The sequence below is a fragment of the Agelaius tricolor genome, unplaced genomic scaffold, assembly GCF_023055355.1.
Source record: "Agelaius tricolor isolate 1412-34295 unplaced genomic scaffold, bAgeTri1.0.p SCAF_10, whole genome shotgun sequence".
NCBI classification, from domain to species: domain Eukaryota; kingdom Metazoa; phylum Chordata; class Aves; order Passeriformes; family Icteridae; genus Agelaius; species Agelaius tricolor.
In genome coordinates, this window is record NW_027269270.1 from 1282759 (window position 1) to 1305804 (window position 23046).

The 23046-nt window shown below is 37.3% G+C and overlaps 1 protein-coding gene across 2 annotated transcripts in view; it reads right to left on the reverse strand.

The window, feature by feature from the left end:
- The window catches only part of SPAG16 (sperm associated antigen 16), a 374434-nt gene that overhangs the window by 345419 nt on the left and 5969 nt on the right, over window positions 1-23046 (reverse strand). Inside the window, exons 4-8 of one of the 2 annotated variants that reach the window (XM_071434326.1) lie at window positions 19785-19912; window positions 15091-15228; window positions 8505-8612; window positions 7157-7274; window positions 4123-4192 (exon numbers count right to left, since the gene is read on the reverse strand). In XM_071434326.1, coding sequence (XP_071290427.1) covers window positions 4123-4192; window positions 7157-7274; window positions 8505-8612; window positions 15091-15228; window positions 19785-19912 — 562 coding nt within the window. The remainder of the gene's footprint in view (window positions 1-4122; window positions 4193-7156; window positions 7275-8504; window positions 8613-15090; window positions 15229-19784; window positions 19913-23046) is intronic. The other variant, XM_071434327.1, reaches the window with a different exon arrangement.

A 23046-nucleotide genomic window follows, 5' to 3' on the forward strand; every position in this document is an offset into this window, starting at 1 on the left:
AATCTCTGATTGAAAGAACACTTTATAAAGCTAAAATCCAGAGTGAAATAAATGTACTTCACATTACACATTTCTAAATGATTGCTCTTGTAAAATGGTTTTATTAAGACCTTTACACCAAAATGCAAATCTGATGGCTTAAAGCAGAGAAAAAAACCCCAAACGCTCCCTCCACTCTTGAGGCAAAAAAAGCAGATCAAGCAACACACAACTTTCCTGTATATCCAACCTGAGTACAACTGGAACTGGTAGAAAGAACTATGCCTGGATTAAAAAAAACTTCAGTATTTATGTATTCTCAGTGTTTTAAAAGTTGAAGCTTCTGTCACAGATACCCTGAATAATAACTTTCTCTGAGGAAAAGTAAACAGCAACATTGGTTTGTATGTCTAACACCTTCTACTCACTTAGTAACTGCTATCCACTAGCAGGCTGCTCACAGACTATTTGGTTTGTTGGTCCTTTTGAGATACACATATCTATAAAGCAACAGTATTCTGACAGTTCTGGAGTTTTAAAAGTCAGTAACCATGAAAAAAAGAAAGAATGAGTTCCAAAGAACTGTTGCATTTGGATGCCAACAGCTTAGGTTCAAAGATTTTCTATTCTAATTGCATTGCACATGGAATGGGCACAACCAGGCTAATTTTAAATGTCTTTTTGCATGACCTTCTAACTGCAATTGCATCAGATCAAGGAAAGGAAAAGCACAGTTAACAGTCTTAGCAATGAGTTAATTCAACCGTGAGTAAAGAAACTCATTGAGTTCAACTTCTGAATATAATTGGGTAATAAATAAGCAGCTGTTGTTTTTAGAAAATACAAGAAGAGTACTGAGCAAGGAGCAGTTTTAGAACATGTTTAGAACCAGCTGCCATAGCAGTGTTCACTTAGGTTTATAAGCAAACCACAGTCAACACTGCTAAACTCCTGCAGGCAAAAGGGTTTTTTTTTTTTTTCCAGAGCATCACTTAACACTGTATTTTGATGTGTAAGGAAGAGTGCAAGCACTGCAAGCACTGTAAGTATACACCAATACCCTGAATAAAATACCAGCTCTCTCACTTTGATAATTAGATTCCTCTATGTATGATCTTTCTACCATATCAGGAAGGTAGAATTTAAAACACAACCAGTTTTTAATGCAAACCCACTACTTTTTAAAAAGTAATCTGAACTCAAAGCACCATTTTTTTCAGAGCTGATTTCTGAGTGGTCATCAGAGAGAGAGAATCAGCCCATGAGATGACAAAGTCCTAAAAACAATTGCTAACTAGTTCCTCTCCAACTACTACATGTCCTTCATATCAATTTGAAACAAGCAAGGCAAGAATTAGGTTTCTTTAGGTGTCTTAAAAATTATTAGATGTTCTTCTCTTGAAGGATTTCTGTACAAAGCTGAACAGCAGCCTGACAGTGAGACAGCAAAAACTGCTGGTAAATAAATTACATGCTGTGTATTGTGGATGCTATCTTCAATTGCTTGAAATGCAGCAGGATGAAAGCTCCCACATCAAATGCCTGAGTAATAAAGTCAAGAATAGTTGCCCTAAAATTAAGTACTGTTAATTTTTTCTGCCTACCTGCCAGATACAAATTTACAATGCAAACTCACTGTGAATACTAAGAAGTTCCCCTTTGTTCTTTATTCTGCCCTATATGACTCAGAGAGAAAAAAAGCAGCCCCAAACTAAAACCAAACCCACAATCACTGAATGGTTTGGGTTGCAAGGTGCCTTCAAGCTCACCCACTTCCACCCTTCTGCCATGGACTGGGACACCTTCCACCATCCCAGCTTCCTCCAAGCCCTACCCAGCCTGGCCTTGGACACTTCCAGGGATGGGGCAGCCACAGCTTCTCTGGGCACCCTGTGCTTCACCACCCTCACAGGGAAGAATTTCTTCCTAATATCTCATTTAAACCTATTATCTCTCAGCATGAAGCCATTCCCCCTTGTCCTGCCACTACATGCCCTTGTAAAAAGTTCCTCTCCTGCTTTCTTGGAACAGATGTGCAGAACCTCTCATCAGCAAATCCAAAACTAATTCAATGGCACTCAGTGCCCTCTAGCCAAGCCAGCATTCCAGGTGTTCCCCAGCCAAGTCAGGCTGTGGGACAAATGCAGCCTGAGGAGCAGTGAAGGGCAATCCCCTGCTGCTGGGCAGAGCCCTCCTCCTTCCTTCAGCCTCTGCACTGCAGTGAAAGCAGAAAGCACCTGCCAAGAGGGGCAGCTCAGCTTGGCCAAGGATCATCTGCCACTCTGGGTGTGCACTGTCCTCTAAACCAAACATCCCAATGCACAGAAGACTGAAAAGTGCAGCTGGAAGTCTCCTTACAGCCCAGATTTCCAACTCCAACAGCAATCTGAATTTTGAGAAAAATTAAGCAAACATTTCTCCAGTATCCACAAGAAATCCATGTTTCTCAGGGTTATACTCTCTCACAACTAAGAATATGATTACCTTTCAAGAGGCAGCAGAAAGTATTTTAAAGAGACAATATTACCCACTGAGATATGAGTATGACCTACAGAGGGCAATAAAATTATGTAGTATTAGAGGACAAGGCACTGAACCAAAATGAATTGAAATAGTGATTAATTTATGATACCCAAGGTATGAAGCAAATTAAGACTTGTAGAAGCATGTGGGTGGCTGATGAGCTTAATTTGTGTTGGAGACTGACAAGGGATTTTTTTATATAATTATTTATCAAATGGCTCCCTTGCTTGTCACTTCTTGGTATTACAAAGTGCTCTCATGATTTCCAGAGAATAAACAAGACTGAACAGCCAGAGAGTCGTTTTTAGAATCTAACAACAAATGAAATTATGTTTAATATGAAAAGGAGAAAGGAGACAGATCCATCCACCCTGTAAAAACAAGCACAGGGAAGATCCCACACTATAAATCCTCTATAAAGGACAGATCCTTTATTTATCCTATAAAGGATATACTCTGACTAGAAAGCCAGAGTATATCTTAATAGGAAATGAAGGCAATGCTTCCTAGCCTCTTCACTCAACTAAAAACAAAACCAAACAAACAAAAACAAACAAAAACCCCAAAAAACCCAACAAAACAAACAAAAAACAAACAAAAAAAAATGAAGCTTGATTGTCAAAGGCTGGAGTGACTTAATGGCTTTTCACCTGGGGTATATCACAAGTACCAAAGGAAGTTGAGGCTTCAACACACAAGGGGGAAAAAAACCACCAACAAAAAACCCCCAAAAGCACAAAACAGATACTGAATTTGTCATAATTGGAACATATTCTTCACCTGGAAGTTGTATAGTATTTGTAGGCTCTAATTTCAAGTAAACAGTTGTCTCTGATGGGAGTTCTGCTCATGACTAAGGCAGATGCCAAATCCCCTTCACATGTGAATACTCTGTTGTCAGAGGACAGAGCTCACCACTTCCCTTTGGCACCATCCCACTTATTTTAAGGAGAATTTCAGCAACCTGGTTTCTTTGAAACTTATCTTACTATCCAGTGTAGCTGCAATTGAAAAATAGGTTCAATATTATTAGTGGGATAGATGCTGTCAGAGCATGTGATAGCATGAGCTTCATTTACTTAGGAAAGCAGAGGTGCCAGGGTTTTCCTGATGGAGTTAAAAAAAATAATGCAAAAATTTCACAGGGAAGTAGTGTGGTATCGTACAGATACTATTCCAGCAGGTATCATCTTAGCAATCTTCTGTAAAAATGAGAGTCTGGATTTCATAATACCAGCATTTTCAATATGCTTCCAGACCACAGTGTATGCTTTCTGAAGGGTGAACTGGGAAAGAAAACATGCACACACACAAAAAGGGAATATCAGCAGATACAGTAACAAAATCAGTCATAAAATAGATTTCTAGGACAAAGTCCTTCCAAGTTACTCATATATTCCATATTGCCTTCAGCAGTCTCACTCTCCTCAGTGAACACACTTCAGAATAAAATATTCAAATGATAAAACTGCTGCTCAAACACCAGGTCAGCTGATAAAACATAGTGCAAGTATTTTTGATTTACTGTGACACTGTATTTTGAGATGCGTCACATCAACAAAAAAAACCAACAAACAACCAAACATAACCAGTCTGAGCCTGGTGATGGAAATATTTTACCTTTTGTCTCAAAGATCTGCTTAGCATATCCAGACTCTAAACTGTGTAACGCAGCCTGCAAACCTGTAACCTAATTTTAAAAAGAGATAAGAACAAGAGGAAGAAATATGAAAACATTAGTTTTGAAGTGTCTGCTCACAAGACACAGAATTCATGCTAGTGTACTTCATTAATTCCATCTATAATTTTTAAATCTTGATAGTTGTCTCTAAGTTATGAACTTAACTCCTAATTCAAGATTTGGAAAGACCCAGAGCAACAATGCAATAGAACACAAGCCACCCAGAATCTGTCAAAACACTTTTACAACTCTATTAAAACAATGCAGACATACAGAATACCAGGGTTCTGACTACACCAGCAACTTTCAGAACTGCTGTCACTGCACTGAGCTCAAATTTAATGGCACAATAGGACTTACAGCTTCATCACAACAAAATGTCACAAAATATGGTGTTATGCATTACAAAAAACTCATTGCTCTGAAATGAACACAGTTCATAACTGCAGACGTCCTACACATATATATATATATGTTTGTATGTATGTATATTTATGTATATATGTGTTTGCATGTATGTGTATATATACATATATCTATACATACACATATATATACATACACATATATACACACATATATATAAATACACATATACACACACACATATACATACACATATACACACACACATATACATACACATATACATACACATATACACACACATATATACATACACATATACACACACATATATACATACACACATCTACACACACATCTACACACACATCTACACACACATCTACACACACATCTACACACACATCTACACACACATCTACACACACATCTACACACACATCTACACACACATCTACACACACATCTACACACACATCTACACACACATCTACACACACATCTACACACACATCTACACACACATCTACACACACATCTACACACACATCTACACACACATCTACACACACATCTACACACACATCTACACACACATCTACACACACATCTACACACACATATATATACACACATCTACACACACATTTATATACACACATCTACACACACATATATATACACACATCTACACACACATTTATATACACACATCTACACACACATTTATATACACACATCTACACACACATTTATATACACACATCTACACACACATTTATATACACACATCTACACACACATTTATATACACACATCTACACACACATTTATATACACACATCTACACACACATATATATACACACATCTACACACACATATATATACACACATCTACACACACATATATATACACACATCTACACACACATATATATACACACATCTACACACACATATATATACACACATCTACACACACATTTATATACACACATCTACACACACATATATATACACACATCTACACACACATTTATATACACACATCTACACACACATTTATATACACACATCTACACACACACATATATACACACATCTACACACACACATATATACACACATCTACACACACACATATATACACACATCTACACACACACATATATACACACATCTACACACACACATATATACACACATCTACACACACACATATATACACACATCTACACACACACATATATACACACATCTACACACACACATATATACACACATCTACACACACACATATATACACACATCTACACACACACATATATACACACATCTACACACACACATATATACACACATCTACACACACACATATATACACACATCTACACACACATATATATACACACATCTATACACACATATACACACACATCTATACATACATGTATATACACACACATCTATACATACATGTATATACACACACATCTATACATACATGTATATACACACACATCTATACATACATGTATATACACACACATATATACATACATATATATACACACATATATATACATACATATATACATACACACATATATACATACATATATACACACACATATATACATACATATATATATACACATATATATACATACATATATATGTATATATATGCCCCCAAAATTTCATGGCATTGGAACTGTTCCATGTTTTGTACTCCTGATTCAACAGAACTCCATATAGGCACAAACTTCCATTTTCTATAGGGCATTTTCTTTTCCTTATTGAAATTTCAAACATCTCATCCTCACTGTTTTATAAGTAAGCCCTGAGGTGACCAGAGAAAAACTGGAGGCAGAGAAAAGGAGGAAATGAGAGATGAAGACTCTCAGAAGAAGATGTGAGCATGGTAAACTTATTTCATTTTACACACATATAATTGATGCTACTGCTGAAACAATTGCAGGAATATAATTGTATAAAATATATCCATATAAAATATAATTTGGGTAGGGTTTTTTATTCTTTTTTCCCTACTTCTTTCCTTAAACACATCCACTGTAATTTTCTCTTATCCCTCCTACCTGTGCTCATACTGCTTCCTGTCAAAGGGGCAGAATATCTTGTATACATCAGGTAAGATTGGAGAAGAAAAAATAATGTTTAAATATTCCACTCAAGACAGAAAAAATATCTTTGATCTCTTCATGTGTTTTTTTTCCTAAACTAGCAGGGTATATTTAGGAAAATAATAAAATAATTAACAACAATAAAGGAAGTTAAAATAAGCTACTTCCAAAGGCATAGATGGAAGCATGGGAATATGTGTGAATATCACAGGAATATCTCACCTGCTGCACACTGCTGGCTCATGTAGAGCTGCACTGAGCAAGCACACACAGACATCTATGACTCTGTGGCACCATGCTTCACATACTTGCACAGCTAATATTTTACCAAATCATGAAACTCACAAAATATTCTGTTCAGAATACTGCATAAGCTTTACCAGAAATATCCTGTGTATTTTACCAAAGTAAAAACCAGAAGCTCCTTATGGCTGTGCAAGTGGCATTCACTACATTTTTACCTGCCCCATTGCTTTGTCTCTCTCCAAACTGGTTAACATTTTCTGTGTCAGTGAATTCTGGTATTTTTCTGACATCTGCTTCAGCATTGGTTCATAGGATGCATAATGTGCCTTTAGCCTGTGAGCAAGACAAGGAAGAATTATTCCTCACAGATGAGTTAAATCAGAGATTTATATCTGCATAACTTTTCCTCTCCCCAAACAAATGAGTCAAATTACCAAAAGATCAACACAGAGGAGACAGCAAAGCTGTTTAGTATGTAACTAACCAACTACAATACCACAACAAAGGAGAAAAAAAAGCAGTTGGATGAATGAATTAGAGGATTCACAGCTTGTTTGGTCACATCTTAAAACAACCCATCCAATTTTGTCCTTTTATTAATCCTTCATACACACACTGCACACTAATTTTGGCTAATTTGTTTTCTTACAGATGGATTGTATTTCAGTGGAAGAGAACTACAGCTGTTATCTGACTACCAAATAAAATCCTCATCTGGACAAACCAGTCATAATAGAATTCTGATTCTTTCTTCACTATACATTACACAGTGAATATTTATGCAGTTTAATTCTCCAGACAAACTAAGATTCAGACAAGAAATACGTGACACCACCAGCTCCAGAACCACTGCATCCTGCAAAATGCTGAGTCACAGAGGAGAGAAATCAGTGCAGAGTGCTCCCTTGCATCAGCATGCATGCATTCCAAAGGTGGGGATGTAGAAAACAGCTGCTATTGCATGCACTAATGGATAACAATCCCAGTAAAACTCAGGGAACTGACTGGAGTTGCAGATGTAAGCCTCTCCCCAGTGTTATTTTCAAACGCATGCAAAGAAAAGATTCTAACTCAGCTCCTATTTAGAAATTAAATCATTATAACTCAGTAGCAATGGACTGGTTTGGGCTTATTTGCAACCAAAGCAACATAGCAAGTTTATTACTCCAAGTTCAAGATGACAGAAAATGCCAACTATGATAATCAGGAATGCAAAGGTTCTGAATTTGGTGTGATACCAGTTACCCTTAAAATGGGCAAAAGTTCTGAACAGAAATCATCACCTATTTATGACAAAAAAAACCAACTAAATTTTATTTCCAACTATTAGAAATACTATGTATTCATTAATGCATATTGCATCAGAGAAAATCCACCAAAAATAAATCATTGGAAATTCTTCAATCTGTGTGGCACGATGGTCACATGGAGCTGCTGTTTACCAGAACATCCCAAAATGCAGCTAGACTCACCTCAGATTCCTTGGTGTTACCTCATTATCAGGCAACAATTCAAAACATCATATTTAATGCTACATGTATAGCAACTAAAATGATTTTGTACCTTTTCAAGTCACAAACCAGCCTGTTTTTCTCCTGGAGCACTCGCTTATGATGCATTCGATGGAAGTCTCGTTCTTTCTCCATTTTTAGGAGAGCCTCTTCTACTTTACTGTGTGTAAAAACAGAAAATGCAGGGCAGCAGTGTTAGTCTCCTCCTCTGAAGTGCATCAAGGTATGCTGACTACATATGGAATTAATTTTCACATCTGCACGTGTCTACTCTGTCTAAGCTGGAAGATCTTGGTAGTACAACCTGTGCTGGAGAATATCTACTGCTGAGGTCTTTTTGCTGCCAGCTGAGGATCAAATCCATGGGTACTCTTCCATTTCCCTGAGATCCTCCACACAGAATCCATAAGGATTCTGGCATTATAAATCTCAGAGTTGAGGTCAGCTTTATGTTAAGCACAAGGAGTCTCGTGGAGGTACTAAAAACAATCCTCTTGTTTAAAATTCTGTGTAAAAGTGTATCGATAATACTGATAATAGACTGAAAATACTGATTTTTAAAAAATATTTCCATCACATTTGTATTGTTGCCTTGCATATTAATTTGGAGAGCCTTCTGGAAAAAGTTAGGCCAAAAATGTTTTAGACTCTCTTCAATCATGTTTGTAACCTGTCCCCAGGTGTTCCCTGGATGTGAGAGCAGGCAGCAAAAGGACTCTGTTTTAAAATTAATTGTAAATATACTGATAACCTGTTATTCTCTAAGCACATTCTACACACAGCCATGGGACAGCCTGAGATGCTCTGCTCCATAAACTTCAAAAGAAAATACTCTGCATATATTCAGTACATTTTCTCCTTGCCTTTACTGATATGGGTTTGGCAGGAAAGATTAGTAGATGAATTGTTTAATTGCAAAGGAAGCTTGAAATTAACTTGCACTGAAATTAGATATTTGCTTCTTGCAGAAATAAAGCTCATTTCCTCTGCAAGCAGAGCTGAAGAATTAGGTAAAACCAAAACGAAAACTGAGTATGCCAAAATCAGAGGTCCAGGATGAAGATCCATAACTGTCAGTGCATTGTATTTAATAATTTAAAATATAAATTATTTAATAATACAAATAATTGATATTTACTGTATATTCAAGCACTCTGTCTGTTACCTATACAAACTACTGCAGTGACACATGTACATTTCTGTGTGAATTGGTGCTTGTAGCACAGGCTGAAGGAGAGCCCATAGTTATCCTGAGTAACCATAAATTTACTGAATCTTTTTCCTGGTATTTACAGGATTCCTCTTTGATATTTCCATATTTCCCCATTCTGCCTCTAGAGGACTGACTGCAAGGAGTAAATAAGCTTTGGGCCTTTGTCTCACACAGCCAGCCCAGAACTCAAAGCCAGGACCACAGACACCCCAGTCTGTAACCTCCAGGACATTTATAATCACCTGGATAGGGAAGTATTGCTATATTTTTTAAGAAAATAACAAGTTACAGCATAGCCAAATTTGACATAGGAAAGTCTTTCAAACCTCTGGCTGTAAGGAAACTGCTTTGCTCAGATGTTAGTTTTTAAAAGTATTTCTATTTCACAGATCAATACAACTGTGTGCTGAAATACCAAGCCCCTTCTTCCTCTTCTCCTTTGATGTGTACATTCTTTCTGTTTTCAGCATATCTTCCCTTCAACTTGCCAAGTCAAGTGACCATATTTCCTCCTTCCTTCCTTTCATGGCAGCAGTGAATTCATGGCAGCAGCTCTGGGTGAAAGCTGCCCTGGCACTGGAGGGCACACACATCCTGCTGTGTGCATACACACCACGAGCTGCAAACACAGCAGCTCCAGCCCACATTAATGATTCTGTTCAGGCTTCTCCCAACATTTGGGAGGTAAATGAATCAGTGGTCTCAGGATAGTTCTGGGAAACAACTCCCTCGTGACATCGCGCTCAAAATCTGACTTGCCTTAAAGACCTTAAATGCAAACCCTGCCCCTTCAGAGCTCAGCAGATGGTTTGTTCTGAGCATAAAAGATGCTGCTACAGCCATAGAAAAGCCAATATCCATTTTTTTAGGGAAGATACATGTCAAAGTCTCCAGGTCTCTCCATTTAAACTTCTCGCATGCAAGTACTTCTGTTAAAATAGCAAAAGAGGACAGGGTGCAACAAACCCAAGTAGGGATTTTCAGAGGCAAGTTACAAGCCCTGATTCCACTGAATTTAGATGGCATTACATTCCCCAAGATGCTGCAAGTTGTAGCTCTAAAATTTTAATTGAAATAAAGACTTTCAGGCTTTTACTCTATCTAGCTTACATGGCACTTAGCAGCAAAGGTGCACCATATTGCATATGTTATGCACCATATTTAAATGCACCATGTAATTAAACAGCTGCATTTGAATGTCACAGACAGGTTTTATGAAAAATCCTTTCCTTAGGATCTTTTCTCCTGAGAAGCTCAGAGGCCTCAGAAAGAAAATGTAATCAATGATTATCTGCTGCTGTGGAATGGAACAGGTGGGTCTGTGATTGGTCTCATGTGGTTGTTTCTAATTAATGGCCAATCACAGCCCAGCTGTCCGAACTGTCTCAGTCAGTCACAAGCCTTTGTTATCATTCTTTTCTATTCTTAGCCAGCCTTCTGATGAAATCCTTTCTTCTATTCTTTTAGTATAGTTTTAGTATAATGTATATAATAAAATAATAAATCAGCCTTCTGAAACATGGAGTCAACATTCTCTTCTCTTCCCTCATCCTAAAACCCCTGCAAACACCACCACATTTAAATATGGTGCACAACACAAAAAGTGTGCACTTTTATTTTTTCCATGGTGTAAGTAGCAAAATGTGTGCAGGAATAGTTAGATTTTGGTACAGAAACATGAGCTGAACTGGGAATTTTGTTGCTAATGTCACTAACCAAAATAATAAATATGACTTCCAGGATTACTTTATATTTTGACCATTATTTTGGCTGTAAGCTGGGTGTGCATTTGTGAGCATGCTTACAAAAAGGAAAGAAAGGAACCTGCAAATGTTTACACTTCCTAACTGATGCTGTGAACTCAACCACATAGCTCAGGCAAAAGCTTGATACAACTTTGATTCCATCTACATAAGAAATTCCTAAACATTTAAAGAGCTTTTAAATATCAAAGCTCACAGTCTCCATGACCAACACAACCTTACCCGACACAACATTTTTCTGACTGCACATGTTTAAATAAACAGGCAACAGACAGGGTCTGGCCATAGGAAAACACAAAAATATCTGGTATTTAAAAGATTTTACATCGTCAGATAGGCAGAATTTAACATGGCTATGAAATTGCAATCTATTTTCAGTTCAGAAAAATGTTACCAGAATATTACGTGACCAGACACCACCTGATGAATTAGAATTAACTAGTCTCATTTTTAACAGTTAACAATTTTCAGTGTTATTTACAAATTTTTCCTGCATATTGGGAGGAAAGCCCATGCTTCCATTAGGGAAGCATTCAGCAGATAACAAAACCCCTTAGCAATTAACTGGGGCTCAAATGCAGCCTTCAAGATAAAAGAAAGGGAGCACAGTTGAGGTACCCTTTAACTCGTGTCACATGGCAAACCAGTGTAAATTTAGTTTTGCTTCCTGTCACCACACATGGTCATTTTTAGAAATCATTTTTTAATAAAGATTAGAAGTGTATCTAAACCTTAAGGTAATAACTATACTTAGTTTTGGAGTAAAAGGATTATGCTGATATTTATTTCTTTTAATGTATGCAGAGAGATCAAGATGCCTTCAGACATTGCACAAGCTATAAAAAATACATGCCCACCGTACAGAGGAAATGAAGCTAACTGTAATTTTCTCTTTAAATAATGAAACACCACAGTGAAATCTAACCAACAGCCTGCAATCTACTCAATTTGCCCCCCTGCTTGCAAGCAATCATGTAAATACTGTATTAAAATACCCAAAATACAATTACAGTTAGCTTCTAGACACTAAATGTCTTCCACCAATTGCTAACCAACATTAAAGCAGGAGGTAATTGCTTTACAGTCATTTATCCTGGGCCCCCATACTGCCTAAGTCCCAAGTAACATCTCTTTTCTGCAACATGGCCATCAAGAGTACCAAGCTCAGAAATACCAAATGTAATTAAAAGCTTTCCTCAAATACATTTCACAGCACTGTAACTCTCAATCAGTGTTTTCTGAGTAATTCACAGAGTAAAATACAGGACTTTCCTTGCTCACAAATCCTTGGTTTCTAACCAGTCAAATCAGCATTTCTCCCATGCACTCAGGCATTCTGCTTTCTGAGTCATTCTCGCTGAAAACCTGAAAACCCACGTTGTCCTCCAGGTAATTTTGGCTCCTGCTGGTATATTTACTTTACCACAGCAAAGGCTGTGATTTAAGTTACTGAATGTATGAACAAGAAAAAATGCTGTTAGCAGTCACTACACTAAATGGATTTAGTATAGAGTATTATGACCAGGTTTATCCAAAAGGCATAAAAGAACACTGCAGCAAAAATGCTCAATTTCACCCATTTCAATTATTTCAGAAGCAGTACTGGTTAAATTCATCAAATATTCAAAACAATGTATATAAAATGAATGTCCCAAATACTGAACTTTTAACATTAGTATCAGTGAGATCTTTGAAACTATTTGAAATAAAAAGGCTGGAAAGTGAAGGAGTGACAGAGTACTGCTGGCACAGACCAAGTTTTACACCAGAGTCTTGGTTTGGAAATGACAATCCAGGACAACCTGCCTATGCTGCATCCCAGTAACAGCTGAGAGACTATGGAAATAAAGCTCTCTTTGCAAGTGGACAAAGGGGGGGTCTGGTTTCAGCAGTGTTTTCACAAAGCACATGCAGAATACCTGCAGGGTGTAACAGGAAACACCAGTGAACAGCTGTGCTCACACAGAATCTGTGTCTCACAGAACTGCCCTGAATCTCAGAGCCCTCTCTGCAACACCAAACCAGTGATGTGACCCATTTGTTTGCCACCAGAGTGTTGCTACTTTAGGTTCCAACAAACACCAGAAGGTGAAAAAGCAGGGCCCAGTTTCAGTTTGTGGATTGAACTTGAGTGTTGGGATTTTATCTAACAGGGAGCCTGGAGCAACCCAAAATACCAGCACTCCTTTCCCTCTCCTGTTGCTCCTGGTTGCACATTATCATGTCATCTTTAAGCCTTTTAACCAGACAGCTGCTGTAAAAACTCTTCTGGCACCCTATGGAGTAACAAGATATTCTAGTGGAAAAGAAAACAGTTCATTCAGACCGTGGTGAAATGAGTTTGAGCTTTAGATTGTTAAATAATCATGCAGCAATACAATAAACCCAGGAAAACTCTTATCATGTCATAATCCACTCAGGTTATGTTGTTACAGCACATTCTGCTACATAGGAGGAGTGAAGAGGGGGAGGAAAAGAGAAAAAAGGTGGGAAACAAAAAGAAAATAAAGCTCTTTGAATTTACTACTGTCAAGGATAAGTTTCATGAGGGCCACGTTTTGTCCTTCCTTCTTTTACTCTGCATGACTGCTTCTTACTCTCCCCCACTCATATGAGACACAATCTTTGAGTACCCATCATCCAAAGAAGCTGCACATCAAAAAAGGAAATGTTTTCTCCATGGTCTGTCTCCTCATGCATTATTGTATTTAGACTACACAGATCTGACTTGATTGTTGCCACTGTTTATTAAACTACTTGACTGTAGCCAATTAATACATTAATTTAAAATGTAATAAATCATTACAATCAGAAAATAATTTAATTACCATTATCAGCAGCAATGATTATTTAACATCTGAATAATTTTGGTTTTTTTCATAGAAAGGAACAACCTAAATGAAAATTAGCAACTTGAGCAATCCTGAGGAAAATCAAAGAGATGGAATTAAACTTTACAGTTCCATGTTTTGAAACCAACACACTGGCAAATCTGAAGTGAGTGCATCATTAGGCCTCAGAGTGCATCCTCAATGAACACACACAAGTGCAAACACACCATTCCCCAGAAAAGGCCATGTGGCATAGGGCTCATTACTACATCTCTCCATTTTATAGGCTAAGTGTTTTAATTCTCTTGACTGAAATACTGCAGACTTGTAGAATAAACTACTACAATGTACACACCAGTATAATCAATGGTGGTAATTTACACTGACACACCATTACCACTAGGCCCAGAGTGATAGATTTTTTGTAATTAAAAAAATGAAGAATAAATGTATAGTGATTTTTCCCCTATGCTGAAGGTTCGTGGTAGCTGTAATTTATAGTACTGTAATACAAAATGCACATAACAATTTATTTTTTAGTTCTACCTATTAGGCTCTCATGATTCTCTGTAGTAATTTGTTATGATTACTGGATACTGAAAATTATTTTTGGCCTAGGAAATACAAATAAAAGAAATTAAGATTTACGTTTCCAACAGAACTCAGAAAAACTTGAACTTTAATTATAAATGTCACCTAGAAGCAAAAGTCTGTGTAGCCAGCATAACAAACAGGAACTTAACTACTTTTCACTAAGTATAAAACTTGGGTTTACTTTACCTGGCCATCTACTACCATATGGAAAAGTTGCAATCAAATCAAATAACATACTTGACAGTTTGTCTGTAGCTTTCCAGATCTTTCTTCAGGCTCAGATTCTCAGTCTCGAGCTGCTCGTTGCGAGTGTACACGTCTGGAACCAGCCCAGCCTCATCAGCTCTTAACTCACCTCTCTCTATCAGCTCGTACCTGGTAGAAAACAAACAGATTTCTTTCATTTATTTTATTGCATGTTTCCATTTCCTCACTTCACTCATGTTTTCCTTCTTGTGCTACCATTTACCTAAACTATAATCCCAGCAATACTGACCATCTTAAAGCATTTAGAAATGCTTTTTGTTTCAGCAGCATGATTATTGATGAATGATATTGGTGATTACTGTCTTCAGTTTTCACATCTGCTGCTTACATCCAGGTGTAGGAGACAGTGTTCAATATGATTTTTATTTCTATTTACTTCTGTTCTTTTCATACTTCCTTATTACTTGGAAACAAAAAAAAGCACAGATTCAATACATTTTTCACCTGAAAAGGCAAATAATGTTCCTGTTGCTCCTTCTAGTGATCTCCCACCCAGAACATCTTCCCAGCAGGGAAGGTGCTTGTGGGGTTATGGTGTTTATCTGATTTAAGTTGCTTACAGCTCCATGCAGCCTCTGGTGAGCTGATGTCATGGCTGAGGTCTCACTCTTCTGTCTGTACTGCATTCTTAGCTTTTACTGACATATCACCAAAAGATGGATAGTCCTAAAATAGGATCCTGAATGAGCAGATGTTATTGCTGGAGCTGGAGAAATTCCTGGGGTGCTACCCAGCATCCCAGGCTGCTTCAGGTACTCTTACTTCATAATGATCAGGATCATAAGAATTCACAGCAGTGAATTCACTACCCCACCACACTGCTAAATTCTACTGCTTTTCATTCTAAAATGTGTGTTGTTCATAACAGTCAGGACACATAACACAGCTTCACATTAAACAATTCTTTTTTTCTTTTCTTCTAAATATCTTAAATAAAAGGCAGAAACAAATATTCTTGTTCAAATAGCATTTGTACATACAGTCCTTTTTATCTCACATGCTCAAATACATGTAAGATAAATACATTGTTGTTTTGGGGTTTTTTCTTGAGGACTCTAGCTGCAGATAATAAGGATGAATGATTCTGATCCATCTTCAACATGGAACCAAGAGCTCACCTAGGGAAATGCCTTCATTCCTTCCTGTTTATTTTCCCTCTCCTTATTTAATTATATTTACCAATATTTACCTATGTTACCAGCCCCTGAGAACACTTGATTCCATGATGTAGAAGGCTGAAGGCTGCTTTAGTTCAATATTTGCACAGACTGACTTGGATTGAAGAATTAAGAGTACCTGAAGCAGCCTGGGATGCTGGGTAGCACCCCAGGAATTTCTCCAGCAATAACATCTGCTCATTCAGGATCCTATTTTAGGACTATCCATCTTTTGGTGATATGTCAGTAAAAGCTAAGAATGCAGTACAGACAGAAGAGTGAGACCTCAACCATGACATCAGCTCACCAGAGGCTGCATGGAGCTGTAAGCAACTTAAATCAGATAAACACCATAACCCCACAAGCACCTTCCCTGCTGGGAAGATGTTCTGGGTGGGAGATCACTAGAAGGAGCAACAGGAACATTATTTGCCTTTTCAGGTGAAAAATGTATTGAATCTCTGCATTTTTTTTTGTTTCCAAGTAATAAGGAAGTATGAAAAGAACAGAAATAAAAATCATACTAAACACTATCTCCTACACCTGGATGTGAGCAGAGATCTGAAAACTGAAGACAGTAATCACCAATATCATTCATCAATAATCATGCTGCTGAAACAAAAAGCATTTCTAAAAAATGGCAACCTTTACTGAACATGCTCCAAAAAAATTGAGGTGAATGTTAGTATCTCTGTCCAAATGACTTCCTACAGTCAGCTACATTTTTGCATTCTGAGGATGCTTCTTGGAATGCTCATCCCTCTGAATTAAGCTGTCATATTCACCATCAGTTTTTGAAAAATTCATCTGAATATGTCCACAGTAAAATTCATTCTATCATCACTTTATTTTCTTAAGTAAATTACTGTAGGAACAGACTTTAACATTAAGAAAGAAGCTTGAGGTTTTTTTTTTCTTTCCTTCAAACAGTGACTGATGCACAATTCCTATCAGAAATACTGCAAATAAGGGCAGCCTCATGGCAGAAATTCACAACTCTACCTTCACTTGCTGGAAATATTTCTCCACTGAATGCCCTAACTACACTTGATGCAAACTACCAAGCACAAAGACTCATCAAACATGGATAATTGATGCACCTCAACTCCAGCAGAGGTAAAAATTCTGACAGACAATTTACATGAAAAACAATTAATACCAATAAATTCACTCCACCCTTGTGCAAGAACAGGACTGAAAGTGAATGTTTTTGTGCAGGTAGCAGAAATGGAAAACCACCCACCAAATAGCACTGAGAAATCTCATTATCTTTCATCAGCCTGGTCCTGTAAATCTCACAGACCTCCTCCATACTGAGCTGCCTGCCAAACAGCTGCTCTCCTCACTTCTTTCACTGCACATGGAAATTAAATTAGTTCCATGCACACACAGGTATTTTACTAAGCTTTTCAGAACTACTGAGTTATTATTCTTAAATCGCTATTAAAAATTAACCAAGAATCTGGAAACCTGAGGAACAGATGGTTAACTGTGATTTTGTCATCAAAGCTCAGTGCAGACTGACTGAAAACAATACATTATTACTGTATACTTGACATGATAATTCCTAGAAACTGGATTTCAAAGGAATCAAGCTGCACAGAGGCTCTGCAATAAACCGATAGCTCAGGATGACCTGGGCTCTCAGGATTAGGAGGGAGAGACTGGCAGATGCAGGAATTCACAGCTGATCAGCCTCTGCACTTCATACTTAAAAGCTGTCAATCCAGTATCTTCAATAAACAACACAAGTCCTATCAAGTCTTGTATAACAAATGAATGGAAAATTTAATGGAAAATTCGATATTCAAAAAATAATTGAACTGTAAAGTTCTTTAAAGTATAATGGGAATAAAAAGTTTGCGTGCAAAACAGCCTATATAATTAAAAAAAAAATCACTACAACTGTTATTAAAATAATTCATTACTTCATTGAAAAATAAGAGTGTTGGCATAAAATAAACCATAATCAAATCATGGCATTTTATATGGCTGGGTAGAGTAACGCTGTTTTCCCAGCCTCCAAAATAAACACAGACAATTTGGTCCAATTTAAGTGACCTTTAGATCTCAGAGAGACAATAATTTCAAAGGCAGCCTTTTGATAAATTTTCTCTACGTTAATTAATTTCTCATTTTAAATTCCATTAGTACTTGATCACCACAGCATGAGAGCAAGAGTGTCGTCCCAATACATAATGAGGAACCCAAGTACACTAATCTGCTCTCACTTTCATTAATATTGTAAATTATCCATTTCAAACCAACATGAAACATTTTGAAATAAGGTATTAATGCAGCACGTCTCTATACAGTAAGATTAGATACTGACATGCTGAGCTCATTTGTAAAGCTACTGAAATTAAAAGTATTACTTATAGAGAAAAAATATATGTACAGCTAAGAATTTACAAGATAGTGCAGGATTTACAGGCCCTTTCTGTTAAAAAGCTATTTGAATTTTGCCATTGATATAAATTCAGACTCTAAGTGCTTCAAAGAAAGCCGTAAGCTTCATAAAAAGATCACTATTTCTATCTGCCTAGTATTAATTATCTTTTAGCATAAAAACTATTAGACTTCAAACTTGATATCAGTACTCATATCAGTTCTTTTGTTGAGAAAGAAAACAGGAGTGTCACGTTCCTTCCCCAAGGAATCATTTAAGTCCATCCTTATGCTATCAAAAAGCAGATCATTATTAATTCCAAAGGCAATGTCTGATTGATGAGTAAGACCAGAGCCTTGCAAATTCCAGATTCCACACCTGAGAATATTTCTAAGAAAATGTGAAAGCTTCAATGCTTTTGTATGAAAAAATAAGATGTTTCGAACTTTTTTCTACTTTTCAAATGACACAATTTCAAGAGACTTTACTAAAAAATAACCCTCTGAACTTCTCATGTTTGAAACTGAGAACAAGGTTAATCAAAGAGAGGTGTTTCCAGAGGTGTTTCCAGAACATAACCTGCTGGCTCAAAGCAAGTCTGTAACTTCATGTAATCTTTTGCTCCAAAGTAATTCAGCTCTCTTTCAAACCTCTGCAGCATTCCTAACATGTAATTTTTAATCAACAGTAAAAAAAAAGTATACATCCTGTAGGATGTATGAAGGGAGTGTTGTATTTAAACAAAGTTGCACCTTTAAACTTGTGCATGAAGTATGGACAAAATCCCTGCAATCTACAAAAGCTTGGAACAAGAGAATAGCAACAGCTCGAGCTTATTATTCTACTGATCAGGTATAAAATAAACCTGAAAAAATAAAAAACATTCATATTTGTTAATTGCTGTACCAAAAATTACCAATTAATAAATATTATGATTATTCTACTTAAACCAGGGTTCTTCATTCTCACCAGGAACACATTTATTTGTTAAAACACTACATATTTAAGAATGACTTGTACTCAGGAAATTTTTCTGAAAAAATGTCCTGAAATACCAAAAATACTTGAATCCTGACCATCTAATTCCCAAAGCAACATGGACACTTAAATTATTTTACCATTCACTCTGGAAGCAGTCAAGGGTTCTAGACATTCCCAATCTGACCAGGAAATTGCAGAAGAAGTCATCCATTGCTTGAGGTAAGTCTGATATCAATTTCTCAGAATTCAGAACCGACAGAAATTCCTGAAATTAAATTTTGAACACTGTTAAACTTAAAAGAGAAGTGTCCTGATCATACTTTCTATTTCTGAAGTCATCTAAAGTCACAGATTTATTGGAGTACAACTGAATGCTCTCCTTGTCTTTACAGATCAGAACTGTAATTAGTGATCCTTCTAATGGCAAGGGTTGGGAAAGGTTATGAAGAAATAACTCAAACCCCCTTATTTAAGCAGGTATTCCAAACCTGCCATCATCTGGCAGAGCCTTTAAAGTATTAAATCTGATGGATGATCTTTTGTCACTGACCAGAATAAAAGTCAGACCTTATCTAATGAAGAATGTAGCTGTCCAAGGTGCCATAGAATGGCTTGTATGCTTTTTATAATGGTACATGCAATGGAAGGACAGACAGAACTTCATTTCCATCCCCTGATCCCTTAGGAATAACCACAAAGATATGGGGATTTTCCTCTCAGCATGCACTGCAGGAAGCTGCCAGACAGCACTGCTACAAGTGTTAGCAGAAGGTGCACCAGGGTTTCATGTGCAGCTCCCCCAGTGTCAGACAGACAGACAGACAGCTCTGCAGACAGGGTCAGCTCATGGGGCAAGCACATTGCCAAAAGCAGAACCAACACAGAGCAGAGCAGTCCTGCTACAGAGAAAAATAAAAAAAACCACCTTTCACAGCTTTCTGATGTGATGCAAATCTCTTCCCTTCACCCAGCCCCACGCAGCACACAGCCTAGGAGAATTCAACGTGCAAGGAGGTATGGAAAGAAAGGAAAATGTGACCCATTTGAGACTACTCCCCACAAAAAGCATTTAAAGACAATGAGAGGAGAGAGACTGCCACAACTCAGCAGCCAAAGGGATGGCCTTATTTCACCCAGATATCAAATGCATTGCAGTGACTTGACATACCTAAATATGAAGGTCTTAGCTTTTGGGAACTGCACGTGGGCACAGTGCCAAAATGGAGCTCAGCACACAGCTTAGTGTTTCTCTCCCAGAGAGAATTCAACATGCAAGGAGGTATGGAAAATAAAGGAAAATAGAACTCAGTCTGAGACTACTCCCCCACAAAAAGTATTTAAAGACAATGAGAGGAGAGAGACTGCCACAACTCAGCAGCCAAAGGGATGGCCTTATTTCACTCAGCTATCAAATGGATTGCAGTGACTTAACATACCTAAATAAGAGGGTCTTGGCTTTACACCTAAATAAGAGGGTCTTGGCTTTACACCTAAATAAGAGGGTCTTGGCTTTACACCTAAATAAGAGGGTCTTGGCTTTACACCTAAATAAGAGGGTCTTGGCTTTACACCTAAATATGAGGGTCTTGGCTTTACACCTAAATATGAGGGTCTTGGCTTTACACCTAAATATGAGGGTCTTGGCTTTACACCTAAATAAGAGGGTCTTGGCTTTACACCTAAATATGAGGGTCTTGGCTTTATACCTAAATATGAGGGTCTTGGCTTTACACCTAAATATGAGGGTCTTGGCTTTTAGGAACTCCACGGGGACACAGTGCCAAAATGGAGCTGCTCCACAATGCATGACAAGCTAGTGCACAGCACATGCATCTTGGTGAGAGATTATGAAAAATACCACAAAACTGAGAAAACCCCACTGAGAGATTTATCAAGAGATGCTAAAGGCCATGACTGCAAATCATTTCCTCCACCATTTATAAAAGAATCTGTGAGGCCAGGGATTTCTGATAACTCCATTCATTTATGGCTTATTCATGCCCTTAGTGGCAGCCCTGTCACCACGAGTGCATAAATTACCTGGAGATAAAGGCATTTCTCTTGATAAAATAAAAACACTGGGAAAATCTCTTGGCTATTTTGTATAACACAGAAAATGTTGTCTTAAATCTAACCAACCTACCTAACATAACCAGAAGAGATTGTACATGTCTGATGTAGGCCATGTAACACTGCCTCATGACTAGTACAATATGCCAAGTGCAATGTAATATTTAGCATATTTTCATTACTAGAGCTCCAGTACATCAGGCAGGTCTATTTTCTAATTGTGCTAATACAAGAACCAAAGAGTACAGGGGCAGACATGCAGCTGCATCCCTTGGCTTGCTTCTTTCTTTACTCCAAGTGAGGCAAATGTGTAATATTGTTGCTTGCAGCTTTCCAAACACATCTATAAAGCCAGGCTTTGGAAGAAGTGACACAGCTTGATTCCCTTAATAAATGGAAATTTGATAGGAATTCATTTCATCCATGCAGAAGAGAATTTATTAGTGAGATCCCAGCACTGACCACCATTTCAGGAAGCAAAGCTCAAGCAGGGAACAATACAGGGAGAAATTAATTCAGTCTAACAGGCACAGAATCACAGCAGGAGCTCAGGAAACAAGAAATGAATTCCCAGCTCCTTCCCAGACTTTGGGAGTGATATTAGGCCAAGCACTTGCTTCAGTTTCATGGTAATCTGTTGGCTGACTACCAGCAGGAGAGCACAATGTAAAGATTGTAAATATGACCAGTAAAACAAAATAATTTCTAAGAGCTTAACTTTAGGAACTTTCACAGCACTTCTAAGAATTTCTGTCCACTGAAGAAATATGAACACCAAATAAATTTATGAATTCTCTGGAAAACAAGGTAAGATGTTCTCAAAAACTGACTAAATGTAAGAAGAACATGATAAGGGAATTATTTTAGCATGTTCAAACAAACTGAAAATCAAGCATACATAAATTGCAACATTAATGAATGTCAATGTTACTTCACATTATCATTGTAGGTATTAGGACAAAAAACTTGGAAGGAAAGTCTAACAGCTGTAACTACTGAACAAAGTTTTTCAGCCAGCTTTCATTTCTGTGTGGCTTTCCAGAAGTTTGGCATCCTTTTCCTACAGTCCCTATCAGCTGGATATTTTCTTTTATATGCAGAATATTTTTTGCTTGTGTTGAAAAATAATTTAAATTACTTTAAAATGTCTCAAAAAAAAAGAAAAAAAAAGAAGTAGAGATGTGCTTAAGGACAAATAATGTTACTCAACTCAGAAGCTCTGGATACTTTTAGTATCCGCAATTGGAAAATATTAAAATTTTTGGATAATCACTCATCTGTGCACCTAGCACTACATAGGATTACATATACAAGTAAAAAGCAAGTTAA